Consider the following 20,146-nt stretch of genomic DNA (forward strand, 5'->3'; position numbering starts at 1 on the left):
ATGTTCCAAAAAAGAGAGGAAAGCAGGAGTCTGGAAGGAGAGACATGGAAGATATAAAAAAGACCCAAATGGAACTTTTAAAGATTAAAAATATAATGTATGAGGTAAAAAATACATTGGACGGGATTAACAAGAGATTAGATACTTAAGGAGAAAACATTAATGAACTTGAGGACATAGCAATGGAAACCAATCTGGAACACAGAAAAATAAATAAATAAATAAAAAGACAAAGAAAAATAAAACAAAACAGAGCACCAGAGTGCTAAGAGACAGTTTTCAAGTAGCCTAACATACAATTAGAGTCCCACAGGGAAAGAAATGAAGGACAGAGACAGAAAAAAAAAATGAAAAAGCCTCCAAAATTCCAAATTTGATGAAAACCATAAATCTACAGGTAAAGAGCCCCAGCAGAAGAAACATGAAGGGGGAAAAAAAAACTACACCAAGCACATCATAATCAAAGTGCTTAACAGCAGTGATCAAGAAAAACCTTAAAAGCAACTAAAGAAAAAGAGGGGCTTCCCTGGTGGCGCAGTGGTTGAGAATCTGCCTGCCGATGCAGGGGACACGGGTTCGAGCCCTGGTCTGGGAAGATCCCACAGCCGCGGAGCAACTGGGCCCGTGAGCCACAACTACTGAGCCTGCGCGTCTGGAGCCTGTGCTCTGCAACAAGAGAGGCCACAATAGTGAGAGGCGCGCGCACCGTGATGAAGAGTGGCCCCCGCCTGCCACAACTAGAGAAAGCCCTCGCACAGAAACGAAGACCCAACACAGCCAAAACTAAATTTAAAAAAAAAAAAGTTTCATACAGAAGAACAAATGTAAGAGTAATAGAAGTCTTCTTGCTGGAAACTACAATAATATACCACCTAACAGCCACTGGATTGGCAAAATTAAAAAGTCTGAAATTAAGAAGTATTAGAAAGGCTATGAAACAAAGGTAGTTCATATAGTGCTGGTAGGGATATGACTGGTACAGCCACTGCAGAATATAACTTGGCATTATCTTATAAAGATGAAGATATCCAGGGGCTTCCCTGGTGGCGCAGTGGTTGGGAGTCCGCCTGCCGATGCAGGGGACATGGGTTCGTGCCCCGGTCCGGGAGGATCCCACATGCCGCAGAGCAGCTGGGCCCGTGAGCCATGGCCGCTGAGCCTGCGCGTCCGGAGCCTGTGCTCCGCAACGGAAGAGGCCACAGCGGCTGAGCCTGCGCATCCGGAGCCTGGGCTCTGCAACGGGAGAGGCCACAGCAGTGAGAGGCCCACGTACCGCAAAAAAAAAAAAAAAAAAAGATTAAGATATCCATATCACGTGACCAAGCAAATCACTCCTAGATAAAGAATGTTCATAGCAGCATTGTTTGCAATAGCAGAAACAAAAACAAACCCCAAACATCCATAAACAGAAGAATGGATAAATTATGGTCTATTCATATAACATAGCAATAAAAATGAATGACTGGGCTTCCCTGGTGGCGCAGTGGTTGGGAGTCCGCCTGCCGATGCAGGGGACACGGGTTCTGTGCCCCGGTCCGGGAAGATCCCACATGCCGCGGAGCGGCTGGGCCCGTGAGCCATCGCTGCTGAGCCTGCGCGTCCGGAGCCTGTGCTCCGCAACGGGAGAGGCCACAACAGTGAGAGGCCCACGTACCGAAAAAAAAAAAAAAAAAAAAGACTTTCCAAAAACACTAAGCTGAAAAAAGCAAGTCACAGAAGTAAACGTACTTTATACCATTTATATAAAATTCAAAAACATACAAAACTTAACATTTCATTTAAGGATACGTACATAACGTTGTAAAACTATAATAACAAGCAAGAGAATGACAAACACAAAATACAGAATAATAATTATTTGAGAAGGAGAGGGTACTTTTAAAATGCCAGTAATATTCATTTCCTAAGCTGGCCAATGGGTACACGGCAGATATTATTCTTTATACCTATATATATACATTTGTGTATTTTTGTAGGCATGAAATACTTCATTAAAAATAAAGACTGAAAAATATGAAAGACTTTAAAAATGAAGACTACTATTTATGTATAACAATAAAATTAGTGTAAAAAAGTATACAAAGAAAATGTTCAATTCTTTATTTCTTTCAGTGCCCCGTACAATCAGTATTAATCTAAAAGGGCTATAATCCTACTGTGAAAAAAAAATAACAGGCAGTGTCTTTAACTGCTTTGACACAAAATCTGAACGTCTGGTACTCGAAATTATACAAGAGCAAATATGTTAGCCACTCATGTCTGATTCTTCAACTTTCATCTGTACTTAGATTTTTCTTTATCTTTGGATTTCTTGGGACTCCTGCTTCGTTCTCTCTTTTTACTCCTTTCTCTTTCATAGGGATCTGTCTGGTATTTGGATTTGTGACTATTACTATAGTGGCCATCCCTTTCTCGAGATCGGCTACGACTTCGGTTTTGAGGTCGGTCTCTCTTTTCACTCTTTTGCTTCTCCCAACAACTTTCTTCTTCTTCATAGTGACCAAAGCCCATTTCCCTGTAGATATCCTGTCAAAGGAATAAAGTGAATCAGTAAAATAATCATTTTGTACACACTATCAACAAAACTTAGACAAGTCCTCCATTAGTAAGCGGTTTTTACAGCTCAAATTTGAACGCTACCACTAAGGCCAAGAATCTTGTAAGTTAAAACGCAAAAATAATTCAGAAAAAGACTTAACCATTTTCTCATCGATCTCATTATTCTGTACTTACTACTTCAGCTGAACTGAAAGATCAGATCCAAAAACAAGGAACTGAAATAGCCCAATTGAAATAAGAAGCCTTTAGGGTGAAATTGCAATACCAAGAATTCTGGTTATGTGTGGTCACATTTCCACCTCCCCCTCTCCACTCCCCAAAAATGTGGTTCCATCACTGATCTGCAGTGAAACTACTAAAATCCCGATAAGAATCCTATAAAGAAGACATCATTTAAATAACATAGCCAGAAGACGTTTTAGACAGATCAATCAGTCTAAAGAGAAGAGAAAACAGATTCTGAATACTTGGGTCTGAGCAATTATTTTTAAAGTATTTTTTTGTGACAGCTCCTCTCTAAATCTCTAAATAAATTTTCTGGTTTACACTAAGCTGATAAATGGTTTTTTTTCAATCATTATTGACATATTTCTTTAAAATGAGTTAAGAAACACTGAAATAATTCATTGCCCCAAAGAGAACAAAGTGGGTACATTTAGTTCTATTCTCAATAACTAAGGAGCAGTAGTAACGTTTCCATATACAAAAAAGGGCTAGTTACAACACAATTCTATCTCCGCTTGTGTCTTATCCCTGATGAAAATGAGTACCTCCACAAGTGGCGGAAATCTAAGGACGCCAGAGCCAATGCTCTTTTAAGAATAGTTCATAAAATTCAACTTTCTTAAAAGATTTCTCAAAGGAAAGGCAAAATTCTAAGGACTGAACTCCCATGCGCCCAACTCTATCACCTTAGACATTATAATAGTAGATGTAAATATCAAGGTTTAAAACCCAAGTGGTGAAAACCCACGGTTAAGGACTGGGTTTTAAGCAAATGATTCACAATGATTCCATATACTATCTAGATACTGTACATTACGCCTGGCATAGAGATTGCAGTATGTGAAAACAGACCTAACGTGATTGTTACATTCCACAGTGTTTGTGGAATACCTCACTATAAACTGATTCATGATTTCCCACACAATACCAATAGTTCTTGTCATTCTATAAGAGTCCTGGAGGTAGAAAATGAGTAGGTAGTTCAGCTTAACCTTTTATCAACTATTTTCGAGCAAAATGTGACATCCCTAGATAAAAGAATTTTTTGTGCTTCCTGTAACATACACAAAATGTAAATATCTATGTACTATTCTGACTGTACACCTAGTACTTATTTCTGTACTGGTTGAGGCAAGAAACTTTTTCAATGGAGAGACTGTTTTGGCTGATGTATAATCCTATAAAGCCTTCAGCACATTATTATGCAAACAGGCACTTAAATGCTTTGAGTGTTTAAAATAAGAGAGAGAGAGAAAAGATTGTGCAGTATTTAATTCTTTGAAAAAATTGACTAAGCTGAAAATCTGAAATGGACTGAAACCTTAAAAACCTCTCCTACTTGGCACAGTTTTCAAAGCTACACAAGCTTTGAAGTCGGGCAGCTCTAGGTTCAAATGGTCTTTGCCATTTAGACGTGTCAAACAAGAAATGCTCTTGAGGTTAGATTTATCAGTGAAGGTTTCATAGAGAAGTTATAATGGACTTGAGATGAGCCTCAAAGGATGAGTGGGTTAGGGCTTGGAATGGCTTCAAGAAGGCTAATGCAAGGAGTGTTAAGTGAAAATTGAAAAGCAAGGAAGAATGAGTACTGTATGTATGAAGGAGAAAAGTTTAGGCAGCTGGATGAAGCCATGTTAGAACAGATCTAAGTATGTGCTTGCACAGTGCTAAGTGCTTTTGGAGTACAGTATTATCCTCCTTCCAGATATAAGGCAACTGAGACTCAGGAGATCCCCATAGGTTGGAGATAATTATTTCATTGATCAGTAACTCTACATATAAAATTGAAAAGGGGGTGGTATAGAGTAATGAAAAAAATAATACCACATCCAACTGAATTAAAATAAATGTTAAACTTCCAGTCCTCCCACGAAACTATAAGGCCCATGGGCTCGTGGGGTCAGGATCTTCATATCTAAGGTGAGGGAAACAAATCACATGAGCTCTAAGTCCTTTCCAGTATGGACTTTTAAAAATTCTATTTGTTTTATGCATTTAAGACATAAGACAAGATGATTAAACCAACAAGCAGCTGAAAAAAAGAAAGAAAGAAAAAGAACACCATAAAATGTTCAATTTAAGGCACTCAACTTAACCGAGCCAATAATTTCACGTTTAGTAGTCAAAAAATTAAAAAATCAACCAAAAACTGTCCTTGCTGAGGTCTCTGGGAGTAAATCAGAGGTTTAGTTACATCTAAATCACTAAAATAATATTAAAAGATGACAATGACAACAAAAAGTCCCAAATTATAAGAACACTGAACACCTATGAAAACCAGAGGAGACAGGCAAGTAGTCTGAGTACCTCTCAGCCAGGCAGCCCACGGCCGAGTACTCATTTCCTGTAACCCCAGTAAAACTCAAACCTCAAGAACACAGTAACCAGCTCTGGAATTAAGACATGTGGTGGAAAAATTAAACAGAGATTTCGAATTGAACAGTAAGGCTGTCATTCAATAAAAAACAAAGCCCTTGAAGAAGTAAGTTAAAACATTCTTAGGAAACTAAGCTCACCAAGCAAAACACCACCAAACAGGAAAATTTGAGCTATACCTGAAAATTCCCTAGCACTGAAAATTCCCTTTAATGATTATGTTTTTGAGATTAAAATCAAAAGGATAAAAAGCAGAATAACAGAAAAAACTGGGCCCACTGAAATCTTAAAAATGGATGCTATTTCATTAGGAAGAAGAGAAAATTAGTACAGCTATATTATTAAATCAAAGTACAAAATCAGAAACAATTGCTTTAATACACTTCGAAGGGAGAGATAAAGTTAGAATATTATTGCAGAAAGAGAAAGACATTTGCTACTGCTGCTGTAAAGTTTTAAGTAATCAAACAGCAAGATAAAAAAGATTCACAAAAAGGCAGGGGTGCAAGGGTGGGAACCACAGACTTAAAATGCAGCCAGTCTTTGGAGTTTTTAAAGATGTCTGATTATCTCAAACACACCAATGTGTATTTCGGGCCTAAATTCATCAAGGAATCCATGTACAAGCGCAGGATGAGCAGCTGTAGCTATAAGCAACACATGGTGGGTGGGGGGATTAAGGAGTTTTAGGGGAAAACCTGCTAAATATTCACAGAAGTGTGATACAGGCACCATTAAAAAAGATGCTGGGGTGACCTTCGGCTAAATTAATAGAGTATAAAAACTAAGAGGGAGATGTTCCTATTGGATGACATTGGAATATTATACTATGAGACAAATTATATTAGAATTAACAACTGGAGTGAGGAAGGAAAACTGCTGACAGGAATATATTCCAGGTAAGAAGATTTAGAAAAGAAACTGACAGAAATATATTCCAAGTAAGAGGAACAGCAGTAAGGGTGCAAGTCCAAATTTAAATTGTGGTTCCATTACTTATTAGCTGTGAAAAACCACTGGCAAGTGGCTGAACCTCTTTATTCTTTACTTTCTTTTCTGTGAATGGAGACAATAGTATCCACCTCGCATTATAAGGACACAGAGACGTTACTATTACTGATTCATGTGAGGATTACTTGAAGGATTGACAAGGATGTAACTTAAAAACTGAGGGCAGGGGGCTTCCCTGGTGCCGCAGTGGTTGAGAGTCCGCCTGCCGATGCAGGGGACACGGGTTCGTGCCCCGGTCCGGGAAGATCCCACATGCCGCAGAGCGGCTGGGCCCGTGAGCCATGGCCGCTGAGCCTGCGCATCCAGAGCCTGTGCTCCCCAACAAGAGAGGCCACAACAGTGAGAGGCCCGCGTACCGCAAGAAAAACAAAACAAAAAACAAACGGAGGGCAGAGCATAAATGATGGGAATCTTTAAGTAGTAAAAGGTTTATGGAAAGAGGAGAGATTAGATCTCTGCTGGATGACAGCAAGGAGTAGGAAGATCGGCTGTCGAGAAAATAGGGTGCTAAAAATATATATAAAAAATACGGGGCTTCCCTGGTGGCGCAGTGGTTAAGAATCCGCCTGCCAATGCAGGGGATAAGGTTTCGAGCCCTGGTCCGGGAAGATCCCACATGCTGCGGAGCAACTAAGTCCGTGCGCCACAACTGCTGAGCCTGCATTCTAGAGCCCACGAGCCACAACTACTGAGCCTGCGTGCTGCAACTACTGAAGCCTGCACGCCTAGAGCCCGTGCTCCGCAACACGAGAAGCCACCGCAATGAGAAGCCCATACACCGCAACGAAGAGTAGCCCCCCCTCGCCGCAACTAGAGAAAGCCCGCACGCAGCAACGAAGATCCAACGCAGCCAAAAATAAATAAATTAAAAAAAATGCATTTGCTGACAATTTTTAAAATGAAGAATAAACCATAAAATACATAAAATGGTTACCTTTGGGGAAAGAAGAAAAGGGGGAAAGGACAGGGATGGAAGCTAGGTTTTCTATACGTACCATTTTGTAGATTTTACTTTGGAACCATACAATTATTATTATTATTATTTTTGCGTTACGCGGGCCTCTCACTGTTGTGGCCTCTCCCATTGCGGAGCACAGGCTCCGGACGCGCAGGCTCAGCGGCCATGGCTCACGGGCCCAGCTGCTAAGCAGCATGTGGGATCTTCCCAGACCGGGGCACAAACCTGTGTCCCCTGCATCGGCAGGCGGACTCTCAACCACTGCGCCATCAGGGAAGCCCCAATACAATTAGTTTTTTAAATGACAAAACAAAAGAAAAAATTTTAAGCTATCCTTAAACATCAAAAAGAACAAGTTAATTTAAATATGAATCCAGTTAATGGCCTTACCAGAGAAATGATTCCAAGTGATTTAAAACACAATGATTTGACTGTAAAAATAACAGTAACAGCCAGTGTAGAAAATGTTTGCACACACATTTTTTTTCTTTTTCACTTAATCGTAACGTGCCTGGACAATAAATATTATCTCGATTTCACAGAGGAGGAAACTGTGGCTCAAAAAACTTAAATAACTTGATGAGGTCGCATCAATGATTAGCAACGTAGAAATCTAAACCCAGCTTTTCTGACGGCAAATCCTTTACTTTGCCAATCACACTACATCTCTCCATCTCAGTGTCTTTGCTTAACATTCTCACAGTCTTGAGTCCCCTCTGCCAACTGAAAGCCTCCTCGTCTACCAGGGCCCAGGTTGAAATGCCCTTACGTGGCAAAAACCATAGCAAGGGAACATAACATAATCTGCTTTTCAATTAACTGAGAGTCAAAATGCAGGCTGGAAATGATTCCTTCTCTTTATAATTAATTTTCTCTGGGGAATTTTTATTATCATTGTCTTAGAAAAAGCATTGTTCAAGAAAGCTTTGGGGATGATCAAGCTAATTATTAGTGCTGCTTTTATTTCATATATACCATATGGAAGGGCATAAACGTTTTTCAGGTCCTAAAACCTCAAGACCTCTAAGTGCTGTACATAACACTTGGTGATAAATTAACATGATACATTATAAGAACTTTTTTACCATAACCACACTTGTTTTTGGTGGGAATAAGTGAGTGTCCACAGGTATGAAAATCACTCTTGCTTCACAATGTGGAACTATATGATATATTAAGTTATTTCAAAAACAATCTTTTATAATCTGTTATATATATTCTTGAAAATTAAAGTTCATTACCCTAGAGAAACCATTCTACATCTTAAGAGTTAGGAACACATCCATCCCTGTTCAGGACTATACCCTTATCTCCTAAATTAAGATGTAATTTACAAATGGATGAAATATTTATTTCTCTACAGCTAAGTCTGAACATCAGTAAGTACCTGATTTGTATTTTTGACTGGCATATAGTCCTCATCTTCTTTTTCTTCAGAGCAGTGGCGGGTTTTCTTCTTGTGTTTTTTACTTGTGTGTGAGTAACCTGACTTTGAGTCTTCTGCCTGCTCATCTAGTATAAGATCATATTTTGCACTGCAGCAGCTAGTTAAGGACAAACATGAGAACTGACACCGGTAATACATCAAAACGTAAGAATCTGGTAAACAAAGTAGGCCATGAGGTTAAAGGTAACTTCTTAAAGCAAGAAACGTCTCAGAAGCATAGAGTATATTTCTAAAACAAAACTAATTCATATTTTACTTCATTACAGAGTCAGGAAAAATGGAAAGAACACCTGTCTTTAATAAACGGTTATAAATTGGTAAGTGGGCCAAAAATATAGAGAGTAAAAAAACAAAATGAAAAATATAAGTAGCATAAAAAATAAGGAAGCATATTTGTCAATAATGAAAAACTTAAACTTAGAAAATGAGGCACATTTTTAACTAGAAAAAATTAAGACATTATAAACCCCAATGCCAGAGAAGCTGTATAGATGAAAAATACACTCGTGTGACTCTTCTTTTGAGCGTAAATTAGTTCAGTCCTATAGGAGAAAATTTAGCAATGCATATCAATAGTTACCATGTTTAAATTCAAATAAGAATTTATAAAATAACAGTAAGTTAAATGAACATAAGCACAGCTGTCCCTCATCCACAGGGGATTTGTTCCAGGATCCCAAGGATACCAAAAGCTGCAGATGCTCAAGTCCTTTATATAAATGGCATAGTGTTTGCATATAACCTACGCACATCCTCTTTTATACTTCAAATCATCTCATTACTTAAAAACCAACACAATGTAAATGCTATGTAAACAGTTGTAAATACAAAATAAATGCTAGTAAATAGCTGCCTGCACAGCAAATTGAAGTTTCGCTTTCTGGAACTTTCTGGAATACTTTTCCTGAATATTTTCCATCTACAGTTGGAAATCCATGGATGCAGAACCTGCAGATACAGAGGGCTGACTGTATACATAACAGAATTTTTTTTTTAGGATTATTTTTAATACAGAAATTAAGAACAATAAACAGCCTAGTAATAAAGATATACTTAAATACATCAGGGTATTTCAACTGATATATTACTATAAAGGAAGTTATTAACAATGACAAATGAATGCTATTAAATAACCTGGAATGGTGTTTATAAAAAATTAAAAGTGGAAAAAGCTTGAAGCAAAAACTGTATATACCACACAGTGATTATAACTTTATAAAGCTTTATAAAAGATCAAGGCTTGAGAGGAACAAGGAGAAATAAAAAGTATCATTTGCCCAGGTGGTAGAATTATGAGTGAATCATTTTTAAATTTCACATAAATGTTATAAAAATTGTAATAAGATGTTTTAATTCAGAAATAAGTGTTTAATATACTATAATGTCTTAGAATAAGAGAAAATATAAGACTATTAGAACCTCTTCTAAAAAGAATCTTAAACTCTAAAACAGATTCTGAGGAAGGCTGACAAGGACTAGAACAGTGGTTTTCAAAAGAAAGGCTAGGAGGAAGCCCAAAGCGCAGAGCTATTTCAGTGGCGTGTGGGACTAGAGTAACAGTAGACACACTTCCCTCAGGACTAGGGCTTCGCCAGGCTACAGCTCTATGCTTCCTCAGCGATGTCTCTCATTCAGTAGGAAAACACTGCAACTTCTGGCTTTTCACAAGACGGCTAACGACAGCTGATCAGCCTGTACCATCCTATTATTACTCCATTATCTCCAACTTCTTTTCTCCTTTATACCATGTCGCAATGTTTCCATAGTACCTTCTGGATGGTCTCCTTCTCCAGATACAAATTCAATAGTCCCTGCCTATGATTTCACCTCAGTGTTTGCTCTACACATGCTGCTCTCTGTCCAAAGTGCTTCAGAGGGGGCTTCCCTGGTGGTGCAGTGGTTAAGAATTTGCCTGCCAATGCAGGGGACACAGGTTTGAGCCCTGGTCTGGGAAGATTCCACATGCTGCGGAGCAACTAAGCCCGTGTGCCACAACTACTGAGCCCATGCGCCACAACTACTGAAGCCCGCGCGCCTAGAGCCCGTGCTCCACAACAAGAGAAGCCACCGCAATGAGAAGCCCGCGCACCACAACAAACAGTAGCCCCCACTCGCCGCAACTAGAGAAAGCCTGCACACAGCAACGAAGACCCAATGCAGCCAAAACTAAATAAATAAATAAATATTTAAAATAATAATAAACTATTCAAAAAAAGTGCTTCAGAGTGTTTCAAACTACTGATCATAATCCATCAATCCAGTTAGTGGGTCACCAAAAGCCAGCATTTTAAAATAACATAGACTAGAAAATAGAGTACACGGCATCTAATGAAAATATTATTTTATAACACTGTTGTTTCAATTACGTGTGTGTGTGTGTGTGTGTGTGTGTGTGTGAGAATGATTATATACTTGGACTGTACTGAGTCAAGATGTAAACTGTATTTAATGGATCACAGATAAAGAAAATATTGATAGTATCCCACCTCAGCCCTCCTCTCTCCCCATATTCAAGCTGTAGCTTTAATGTCACTAAGAGTATTACTTGAGGATCCTCTGACCCCTTACCTCTATTATGAGTCCCATATCCCACAAATGCACTTCTCTGCAACACTCTAGACGTATTTAATTAATGGTGATTATTTAATGTCTGTTCTTAATGTCTTTAAGGTCCAGAGGCTACATTTCATTGCGAAACTTCACTGGGCATGTAACCGATGCCAAATAAGTATCGGCTGATTACTTGTAATACCACCAAGACACTTGTTGCATCTCTTCCTTCCTTGCTCATCCACTATCTTCTACTCACCACTACAATCAAGACTTCTAGAAGATGTCAAATCTCTCCAAAATCCTACTTTGTGATCTCCCTGTCCTCTTTTCCCCAATTACTTCCCTGAGGTCTAGTGCAGCCAAGTTAAACTTCTCTCTTCTACTTCTATTTTTGAATCTTCTTATTAATGGTTTAACAGCACCTTCTCTCTCATGACCTATAAAGTACATCCCATGTCTTTCTAATTGGCTTATCTGTACTTAGATTATCATCAGAATCCCCTTTCTTCACCATGGAAATAATGTATGTGAAAATATATATCTATGTGCTACATATGAAGACATATGTTCTGTCCCTCTATAACTGTACCTATAATTTGTAGATTACAAATGACTTGCTAAAATGAAACCTATCAACTACCAGGAATGTAAAGATCATCCTACTGGGTCAGATTCATGAATTCCTTTCTCTTGTTCAGTATGCTGTTTGTGAATAATGAATAGTGGTTTGCACCAGGACATGCCTATCTTCTCCATCAACTTCAAAAGGTTAAAAGCAGCACTGTTCAATACTAGCCATGGGTAGTGGTTTAAATTTAAATTAATTAAAATTAAACAAGTTTTAAAATCCAGTCCCTCAGTCCATTTCACAAGCTCGATAACCACACGTGGTTAGCAGCCACACTGGACAGTGGAGTTACAGCACATTTCTATCACTGCAGGAAGTCCCGTTAGACAGCACTGGCCTATAGACTGATTCTCAAACACACTGAGTTCCTTTCTTAACTCTCAGTAGTCTATCATCTTGAATTTAAAACACTTTAATACTAGGTATCCTTCCTTTTCAGCCTGAACACCCGCTATGCGGGGAAGATGCCTCCTCCTACTTCATACTCCACAGCTGACCTTCCTTTCATTTGTCCTACACACTTCCCTTCTTCCAGCTGCAGTTTCTAGTGGTTGGCCTCAATTTAATTTCAAAGATTTGGTGAATAAGTCTCAAGTGTATTCCATCCACACCTTTTATGATTCTAAGATTTCAATCATACCCCCTCTAATGTCCATGTTTTAAGACCAATCTTAGTTTACTGTTTGGTTTGTCTGTATGTGAAAGCCTCTTTTCATGCTGATTATGTCAGTATACTCCAGACTTTATCCAACTCTAACTCCTTACAATGCTTTGTGCATTAGACAGCCAATACAATAAAAAATATTTAACAGGTCAACCTGATATTCATCTTTCCTGATGAATACTTGGAAAAAAAATGTCTATATAGTATGGGCAAAGAGAATCCCTAAAACACCAACAGAAACGAGGAAACAAAGAAACTACTTACGAGAAAGAATCACAAAAGAAATAACCTTTGCCATGTATGGAGTGATAGATTTATAATGAGAATATCAATGAAGAAACTAAAATGACATAATATAAGAAGTATGTTTCATTGCTTCTTATTTGTCTCAGCCTAAAACTTGAAAGAATCTATAAACTAAAGGGTCAAGTCAATGGATTTCTTTTTAATCCTATAAAAGTCAACTCTTGTACACAATAGGAGCCCAATAAATATTCGTTGCTAGACTGACAATGTATTATGCAGAAAGAAGCAATCTAATAACACAAAACAACAACAGGATTTTATCTACATATTCACCAACTCCAAAGAAGTTAAACATATAAGAAGGGTTAACACAAAGAGTTTAGCTTAGCTATAACAAAGAAATTTCTGATTATGAGAAATTTAAAACATTAAGATTATATATAGAAAATACAACTCTTACCTGCAGATCTTCTGAGAATAAGAGATAACCTTAACCTAGGTGTAGGGAGGTAAAAGAATTAAGCTCAAAACTTCTTTCAACCTTAACTTTCTCCATACAATAGAGAATATACTGAAAAAGCAAGGTATACAATGTAAAATGGTGAAAAGAGATAACAATAAACTAAGTGATTTCTTCACAAACCATCTGGATTCAGGAACTTGTCTTCTATAGCCTTTTTATAAGGTATCACACTCAACTCTCCAGATTGGATGGTCAATACGTATTGACCAACTGGTTCTTGTGAAGGATACTCCTGTTTGGGCTTTACTTTATCTTTCAGAACCAAATTACATGGTTTGTCCTGTTCCTTTTCATACTCCTTGAAATCACTCTTGGTGTACTTTCCACCTATTTATTTAAAAAAAGAAGAAACAACCTAGTAATAAAATCACCTGATTCATCAAGAACAATAATTATTTTATAAGAGGTATAATATGTAAGAACTATTTATAAGTGGCATATATATCACGGGATAGAAAAAGGCTGAGAAGAAAACAAAAGAATCATAGTAATTCATTCTCCACCACTATTTTAACTGAAATCAGATATCCATTTTGCTAGGTAGCCAGATGCTGCCCCCTAATGACATACATGAATATTACAACACCAAACTTCCAAATCCTAAATTACGCAGTGAATACAATCACTGGAAAATAATTCAGGGTTCAAGTAGAGCCATTAAGTCTATGAGAACATTAGGCCCAAAGGAAATTGAGAGCTTGGGACGTGCGTCTGAGATCTGAGAGGCTTATAAGAATCAAAGACAAGATGAATCTATTTGGCAATTCCAGAAGCTCTGTAAAGGAAAAGGGCCAGTAGGCAAAGTTTCATATAAATGTGAAACAGACAACTGTAAGAGTTAAAATACTGGTAACTGTAAAAAACAGGCATCATTTCATCACTGAAAAATATGTGCCATGTGCCTGCCATTAGAAGTCTCACTATGGATGAAGCAGTTATGGTATATAGTAGAAGGAGCAACAGATCCAAGTGAGAAGTTCTGGATTCAAATATTGACTCCAGTGGGAGGTCCTAGGTAGGACACTTCAATTCTCTGAAAGTCATTCTCTTCATTTAGGAACTGAAAATAATATCAACATTTCACAATGCTGTTGGAATTATTAAACAAGGCTATAAGGAAAAGTACTTAGCACTGTGAATGGTACACAAGATATGTTCAATTTTTTAAAATGTGAATCCATAATATACAGAATTATCTCAGGAACTTCCTTGGTGGCACAGTGGTTAAGAATCCACCTGCCGGGGCTTCCCTGGTGGCACAGTAGTTGAGAGTCCGCCTGCCGATGCAGGGGACGCGGGTTCGTGCCCCGGTCCGGGAAGATCCCACATGCCACGGAGCGGCTGGGCCCATGAGCCATGGCTGCTGAGCCTGCGCGCCCGGAGCCTGTGCTCCGCAACGGGAGAGGCCACAACCGTGAGAGGCCCGCGTACCGCAACAAACAAACAAACAAACAAAAGAATCCACCTGCCGGGCTTCCCTGGTGGTTCAGTGGTTAAGAATCCGCCTGCCAATGCAGGGGGCACGGGTTCAAGCCCTGTCTGGGAAGTTTCCACATGGTGCGGAGCAACTAAGCCCGTGCTCCTCAACTAGAGCCTGCGCTCTAGAGCCTGCGAGCCACAACTACTGAGCCCGCGTGCCACAGCTACTGAAGCCCGTGCGCCTAGAGCCCATGCTCAACATGAGAAGCCACTGCAATGAGAAGCCCACGCACCGCATCAAAGAGTAGCCCCCGCTCGCCACAACTAGAGAAAAGCCCGCGTGCAACAAGACCCAATGCAGCCAAAAATAAATAAATAAAGTTATAAAAAATAAATAAATAAAAACACTGCATCAGCAATCAAAAACCCGTAGTATTTCAGTATACACAGATTCAACCTTAAATTTGTTATGGTACCACTAGCAGAAATTTGACATATATATGCACATGTGGGATATGTCATTATGTGTAGGGATAGGACCTAGTACACAGAAGATCTTTTAATTTTGTACCATATGACAACTAAAACAAACAAACTTTATAAAAAAGAATTTTTTTTAAAATTTATTTGTTTTTGGCTACGTTGGGTCTTTGTTGACGTGCATGGGCTTTCTCTAGTTGTAGCGAGTGGGAGCTACTCTTTGTTGCAGTGCGCGGGCTTCTCAGCGCGGTGGTTTCTCTTGTTGCGGAGCACGGGCTCTAGGCACGCCGGCTTCAGTAGTTGTGGCACACGGGCTTAGCTGCTCCGCAGCATGTGGGATCTTCCCAGACCACGGCTCAAACCCATGTCCCCTGCACTGGCAGGTGGATTCTTAACCTCTGCGCCCCAGGGAAGCCCCAGAAAAAAGAATTTTTAAGAGTTTTGCATCTAAAAGAGCCAAATCACCAAATGATAATTACTTTGGAAACATGTTATGTCTGCAATGGGTAATTATAAGTAATTTATAATACAGTCAAGCAAAAAATATATTCATCATCAGTTTAAAATACACATATACATCAGATAGAGAAGGACAAATATCATATGATATCACTCATATGTGGAATCTAAAAAAATAGTACAAATGAACTTGTTTACAAAATAGAAATAGAGTTACAGATGCAGAAAACAATCTTATGGTTAACGGGGATGGGGGAGTGAGATAAATGGGGAGACTGGGTTTGACATATACACACTACAATACATAAAACAGATAACTAGTAAAGACCTACCATATAGCACAGGGAACACTACTCAATACTCTGTAATGACCTACATGGGAAAAGAATCTAAAAAAGAGTAGATATATGTATATGTATAACTGAATCACTTTGCTGTGCACCTGAAACTAACACAACATTGTAAATCAATTATACTTCAGTAAAAATTTTAAAATTTTTAAAAATACAAATATACACACTCACACACACATACCCCCATCTTATATACTAGATAGCAGCTAGGGAAAATCAAATAGCAGGAGTTACATCACTGAACATTTCTAATTAACAGCACTGTCAAAAGAGGTACACACACACACACACACACACAAACACGATGCAAAGCAGAACAGAAACAAAGGAAGATGAACCAACATACCTTTTCCTTTCCATTTAACCTTTGCAACAGACTGGCTAAAGTCCACATGTATTCTTCTGTCATCTATAAGTACATTGTCCATTTTGAAGAACGCTTTCTCACAATCTTCTTCCTGATAGTAATTATAAAAACTCAAGCATAAATCTTTATGGAAAAGATTTCTGCAGCTAGAACAAATACTGAAAATACAAAAAGTTTCTTGTTACTAAAACTAAAATTTGAATATTTACTATGCACCAAATGCTGTTAAATGCTTTGCATCTACTATCTCAATTAACTCTGATAACACCCCTATGAGGTACTACCTATTATTACCTCCATTTTGTCAAAGAGAAAACAGAGGTTTAGAGATGTACAGAAGTTGCTAGAGGGCACACAGTTGGCAAGGGCGAGAGCCAGGATTTGAACCGAGGCAGTCTGATTGCAGTGCACATACATATACTTACCAACTGTGTTATACAAATCCATAATCCCTTTTACTCAAAACCCAAAAATATCCTGAAAACTGTTTTTATAAATTTGGTGTTAAAATCCATGTGACAGCAAAACCTAATGGAATGATAAACCTTAACTTATTCTACTTAGTATGAATATTCATTTGTTTTCACAGCGGAAGTATTTCTGTGATTACAGAATGCTGACCCAGAAGTGTGCCACGTAATCCAGAGATATGTGTGTTGCGCACACACACACACACACACACACACACAAACACGCAGTATTACATTCCTAAATTCTGAAAAAGTCTGAAATGGGAACAGCTATTCCCAAGGATTTTGGATAATGGATTGTGGGCCTATGATACCAAGGTCTATGTTACATAAGAATCCTTGCCAGTAACTTTGCAAGCCCTACATCCCCATTTCTGACATCTGAAGACTAGAAATGACACATTTCAATCCAGCACTGATCAATTTTCTCCTAGGTCCCTGGAAACTTATTTTTTGGTCTGTTCACAGCTCAACTAGAAACAATCCAAAGAGAAGCAGATAAAAGAACTAGTTATAATCATTTATTTACAATGTATGTCAAGAATTAAATGGAATATAAACTCCAAGGGACAAAACTTTATTCATCTTTGAATCTACATCATTTAGACCATCATCTGGCACATGGTAGGCAATCAGTGCATGTTTGATAAATCTGACTGATGACCCCTAGGCAGGCATAATTCCATCACTGTGCCATTTCCCCGAAGAGAAAGTTCTCAGATACTTTTTTTCAGGAGGATAGTATTTGCAAATACTCAATTTACTTATACCTAAACAATAGTTAAGGAATCTCTTCAAAATTTAGATTAAACACAACATTGTAAATCAACTACACTTCAATTAAAAATTATAAAAAACACATATGGAAATGCATGCCAAGGACAAAAATATCCAAGAAAATCTTTAAGAAGAACAAAGTTGGAGGACTCACACTACCAGATATCAAGACATAATAAAGCGATAGTAATTCACACAATTTGAGAGTGGTGCAAGGACAGACAAATAGACCAGTGCAACAGTGCAGCATCCAGAAACAGACTTTACACATGTGGACACCTGATTCATAACAAAGTCGGTACTGAAAAGCTATGCGAATGGGTCAACCTTTTTAACGAATTTTGCTGGGTCACCTGGCTATCTTATGCAAGAAAAATGAAATTTAACATGAAACACATAATATACAAAAATCAAATTTCAGATCTAAATGGGAAAGATAATTTCGCAACAAAGCTTCTAAAGATAGAATAGAGAATATTTTCATGACTTCAGGTAGGCAAACATCTTTAAAAATAGGCAATAAGGAAGAAAAGCTGACAAACTGAACTAAAAATTAGAAATTTCTGCTTATCAAAAGATACCATTAAGAAAGGGAAAAAGGCAATCCACTGAGCAGCAGATACTTGCAACACATACAACCAAAAAAACAGTCTGTACCCAGGAAGTACAAAGAATTCTTACAAATCAATAAAAAGGCACAAACACCCAATCCCAAAGTGGCCAAGTCTTGAACAGGTACTTCATTTTTATAAAGGACGTTTAAACGGCAATAAACATATGAAAAGGGGCTCAATCAGGAAAATGCAAAATAAAACCACAATAAGATACCACTACACATCCACCAGAGTGGATAACATTTAAAAGACAGACCATACCTAGAGTTGGTAAAGCTACAGAATAATAGGGACTCCCATACATTGCTAGTGGAAGTGAAAATTAGGATAATCCCTTTGGAAAGCTGACTGGAATTATCTCCTGAAGCTACACCTACCCTATGACCCAGCAATTCCCTCTTGGATATATACTCAACAAAAATGCATACACTTGTACACTGAAAGACATGACAGAAATGGTTTAGAGCAGCACCATTCACAGTAGCCAAAACTGGGAAAGACCCAAACGTCCATCAACAGCAGACTGGAAATCTAAATAATGTTATATACACGCAATGAGATACCATATGGCAACGAAAATTTACATACACACAATAAAATACTATATGTCAGTGAAAATTTACATGCACACATAAAATACCGTATTTCCAATGAAAATTAACAAAAAAGTTAAAAGCTACATGCAGTAACGAACAAATCTCACAAATGTTAGTTTAGCACTGAGTAAAAGAAGCTAGACAGCAAAAACACACATTGTGTTTACACTGATATCAAGTTTAAAATTAGACAAAATCTATGATATCAGAAGTAGCAGCAATGGGGAAAGTTTTGGAAGGGGACACAGGGGGGGCCTCTGGGATTCCGGTAATGTTTTTTCTGCTGGCGTTTTATTCCTTGACCTGGGTGGTGATTTACATGGGTGTATTAACTGTGATTAATTCATCAAGCTGTTCACTCATGAGCTGCACGTTTTCGGCATGTATTTCATTCCTCAGTTTTAAAAACATTTTGATCAGATTATCCAAAGCATAGAGAACTTGCATAACATGCAGAAAAGACTCAGCAATGGACACTTACAAAGAGGCTACCGCTCATGAGAATCATGAAGCAGAATAATATAGCTTAATCTAATTTTCAAGAAAAGAGAAAGGCTACAAAAGATTCACCTCAGGGACTCCCCCGGTGGCACAGTGGTTAAGAATATGCCTGCCAATGCAAGGGACACGGGTTTGATCCCTGGTCCGGGAAGATCCCACATGCCACGGAGCAACTAAGCCTGTGCGCCACAACTACTGAACCCGTGTGCCACAACTACTGAAGCCCACGTGCCTAGAGCCCGTGCTCCACAAGAGAAGCCACTGCAATGAGAAGCCCGCGCACCGCAATGAAGAGTAGCCCCCGCTCGCCGCAACTAGAGAAAGCCCACGCTCAGCAACGAAGACCCAACGCAGCCAAAAATAAATAAAAGATTCACCTCAAAAACTGAAATGTTGAATCATGATAAAGAATCCATAGATTCTAGGGCTTCCCTGGTGGCGCAGTGGTTGAGAGTCCGCCTGCCGATGCAGGGGACACAGGTTCGTGCCCCGGTCCGGGAAGATCCCACATGCCGCAGAGCGGCTGGGCCCGTGAGCCATGGCCGCTGGGCCTGCGCGTCCGGAGCCTGTGCTCCGCAACGGGAGAGGCCACAACAGTGAGAGGCCCGCGTACCGGAAAAAAAAAAAAAAAAAAAAAAAGAACCACTCTATGCTCTACAGTTGACCTGAACTATGTATTCATGGCAAATGGGATACGTGCAGAAGATATTAGTCAATCTGCCATAAACAAAATGAAATTATGTTTGTAAGCAAATAAACAATATAATCTATGCTCAGTGATGGAATAACACTGTCAAGTTGACAAAAAGTATTCATAGCAAACTAAAGGTAGAAATCTCCTTTCTGCTGACACCAATGTACCTTGTAAATATTATTTCTGGTACACCTGACACAGTGTCTAGGTATAATGTGTTATGTGT

General features: G+C 38.7%; 1 protein-coding gene across 1 annotated transcript in view; it reads right to left on the reverse strand.

Annotated features, from left to right (window-relative positions):
- Positions 1–1,217: 1,217 nt before the first annotated feature.
- Positions 1,218–20,146, reverse strand: part of PPIL4 (peptidylprolyl isomerase like 4) — a 34,436-nt gene continuing 15,507 nt past the window's right edge. Inside the window, exons 10-13 of the mRNA XM_082669153.1 lie at positions 16,248–16,359; positions 13,421–13,517; positions 8,517–8,664; positions 1,218–2,526 (exon numbers count right to left, since the gene is read on the reverse strand). Coding sequence (XP_082525279.1) covers positions 2,275–2,526; positions 8,517–8,664; positions 13,421–13,517; positions 16,248–16,359 — 609 coding nt within the window. The 3' untranslated portion in view covers positions 1,218–2,274. The remainder of the gene's footprint in view (positions 2,527–8,516; positions 8,665–13,420; positions 13,518–16,247; positions 16,360–20,146) is intronic.

The sequence above is a fragment of the Grampus griseus genome (genome assembly GCF_964374135.1).
Source record: "Grampus griseus genome assembly, chromosome: 13".
NCBI classification, from domain to species: Eukaryota; Metazoa; Chordata; class Mammalia; order Artiodactyla; family Delphinidae; genus Grampus; species Grampus griseus.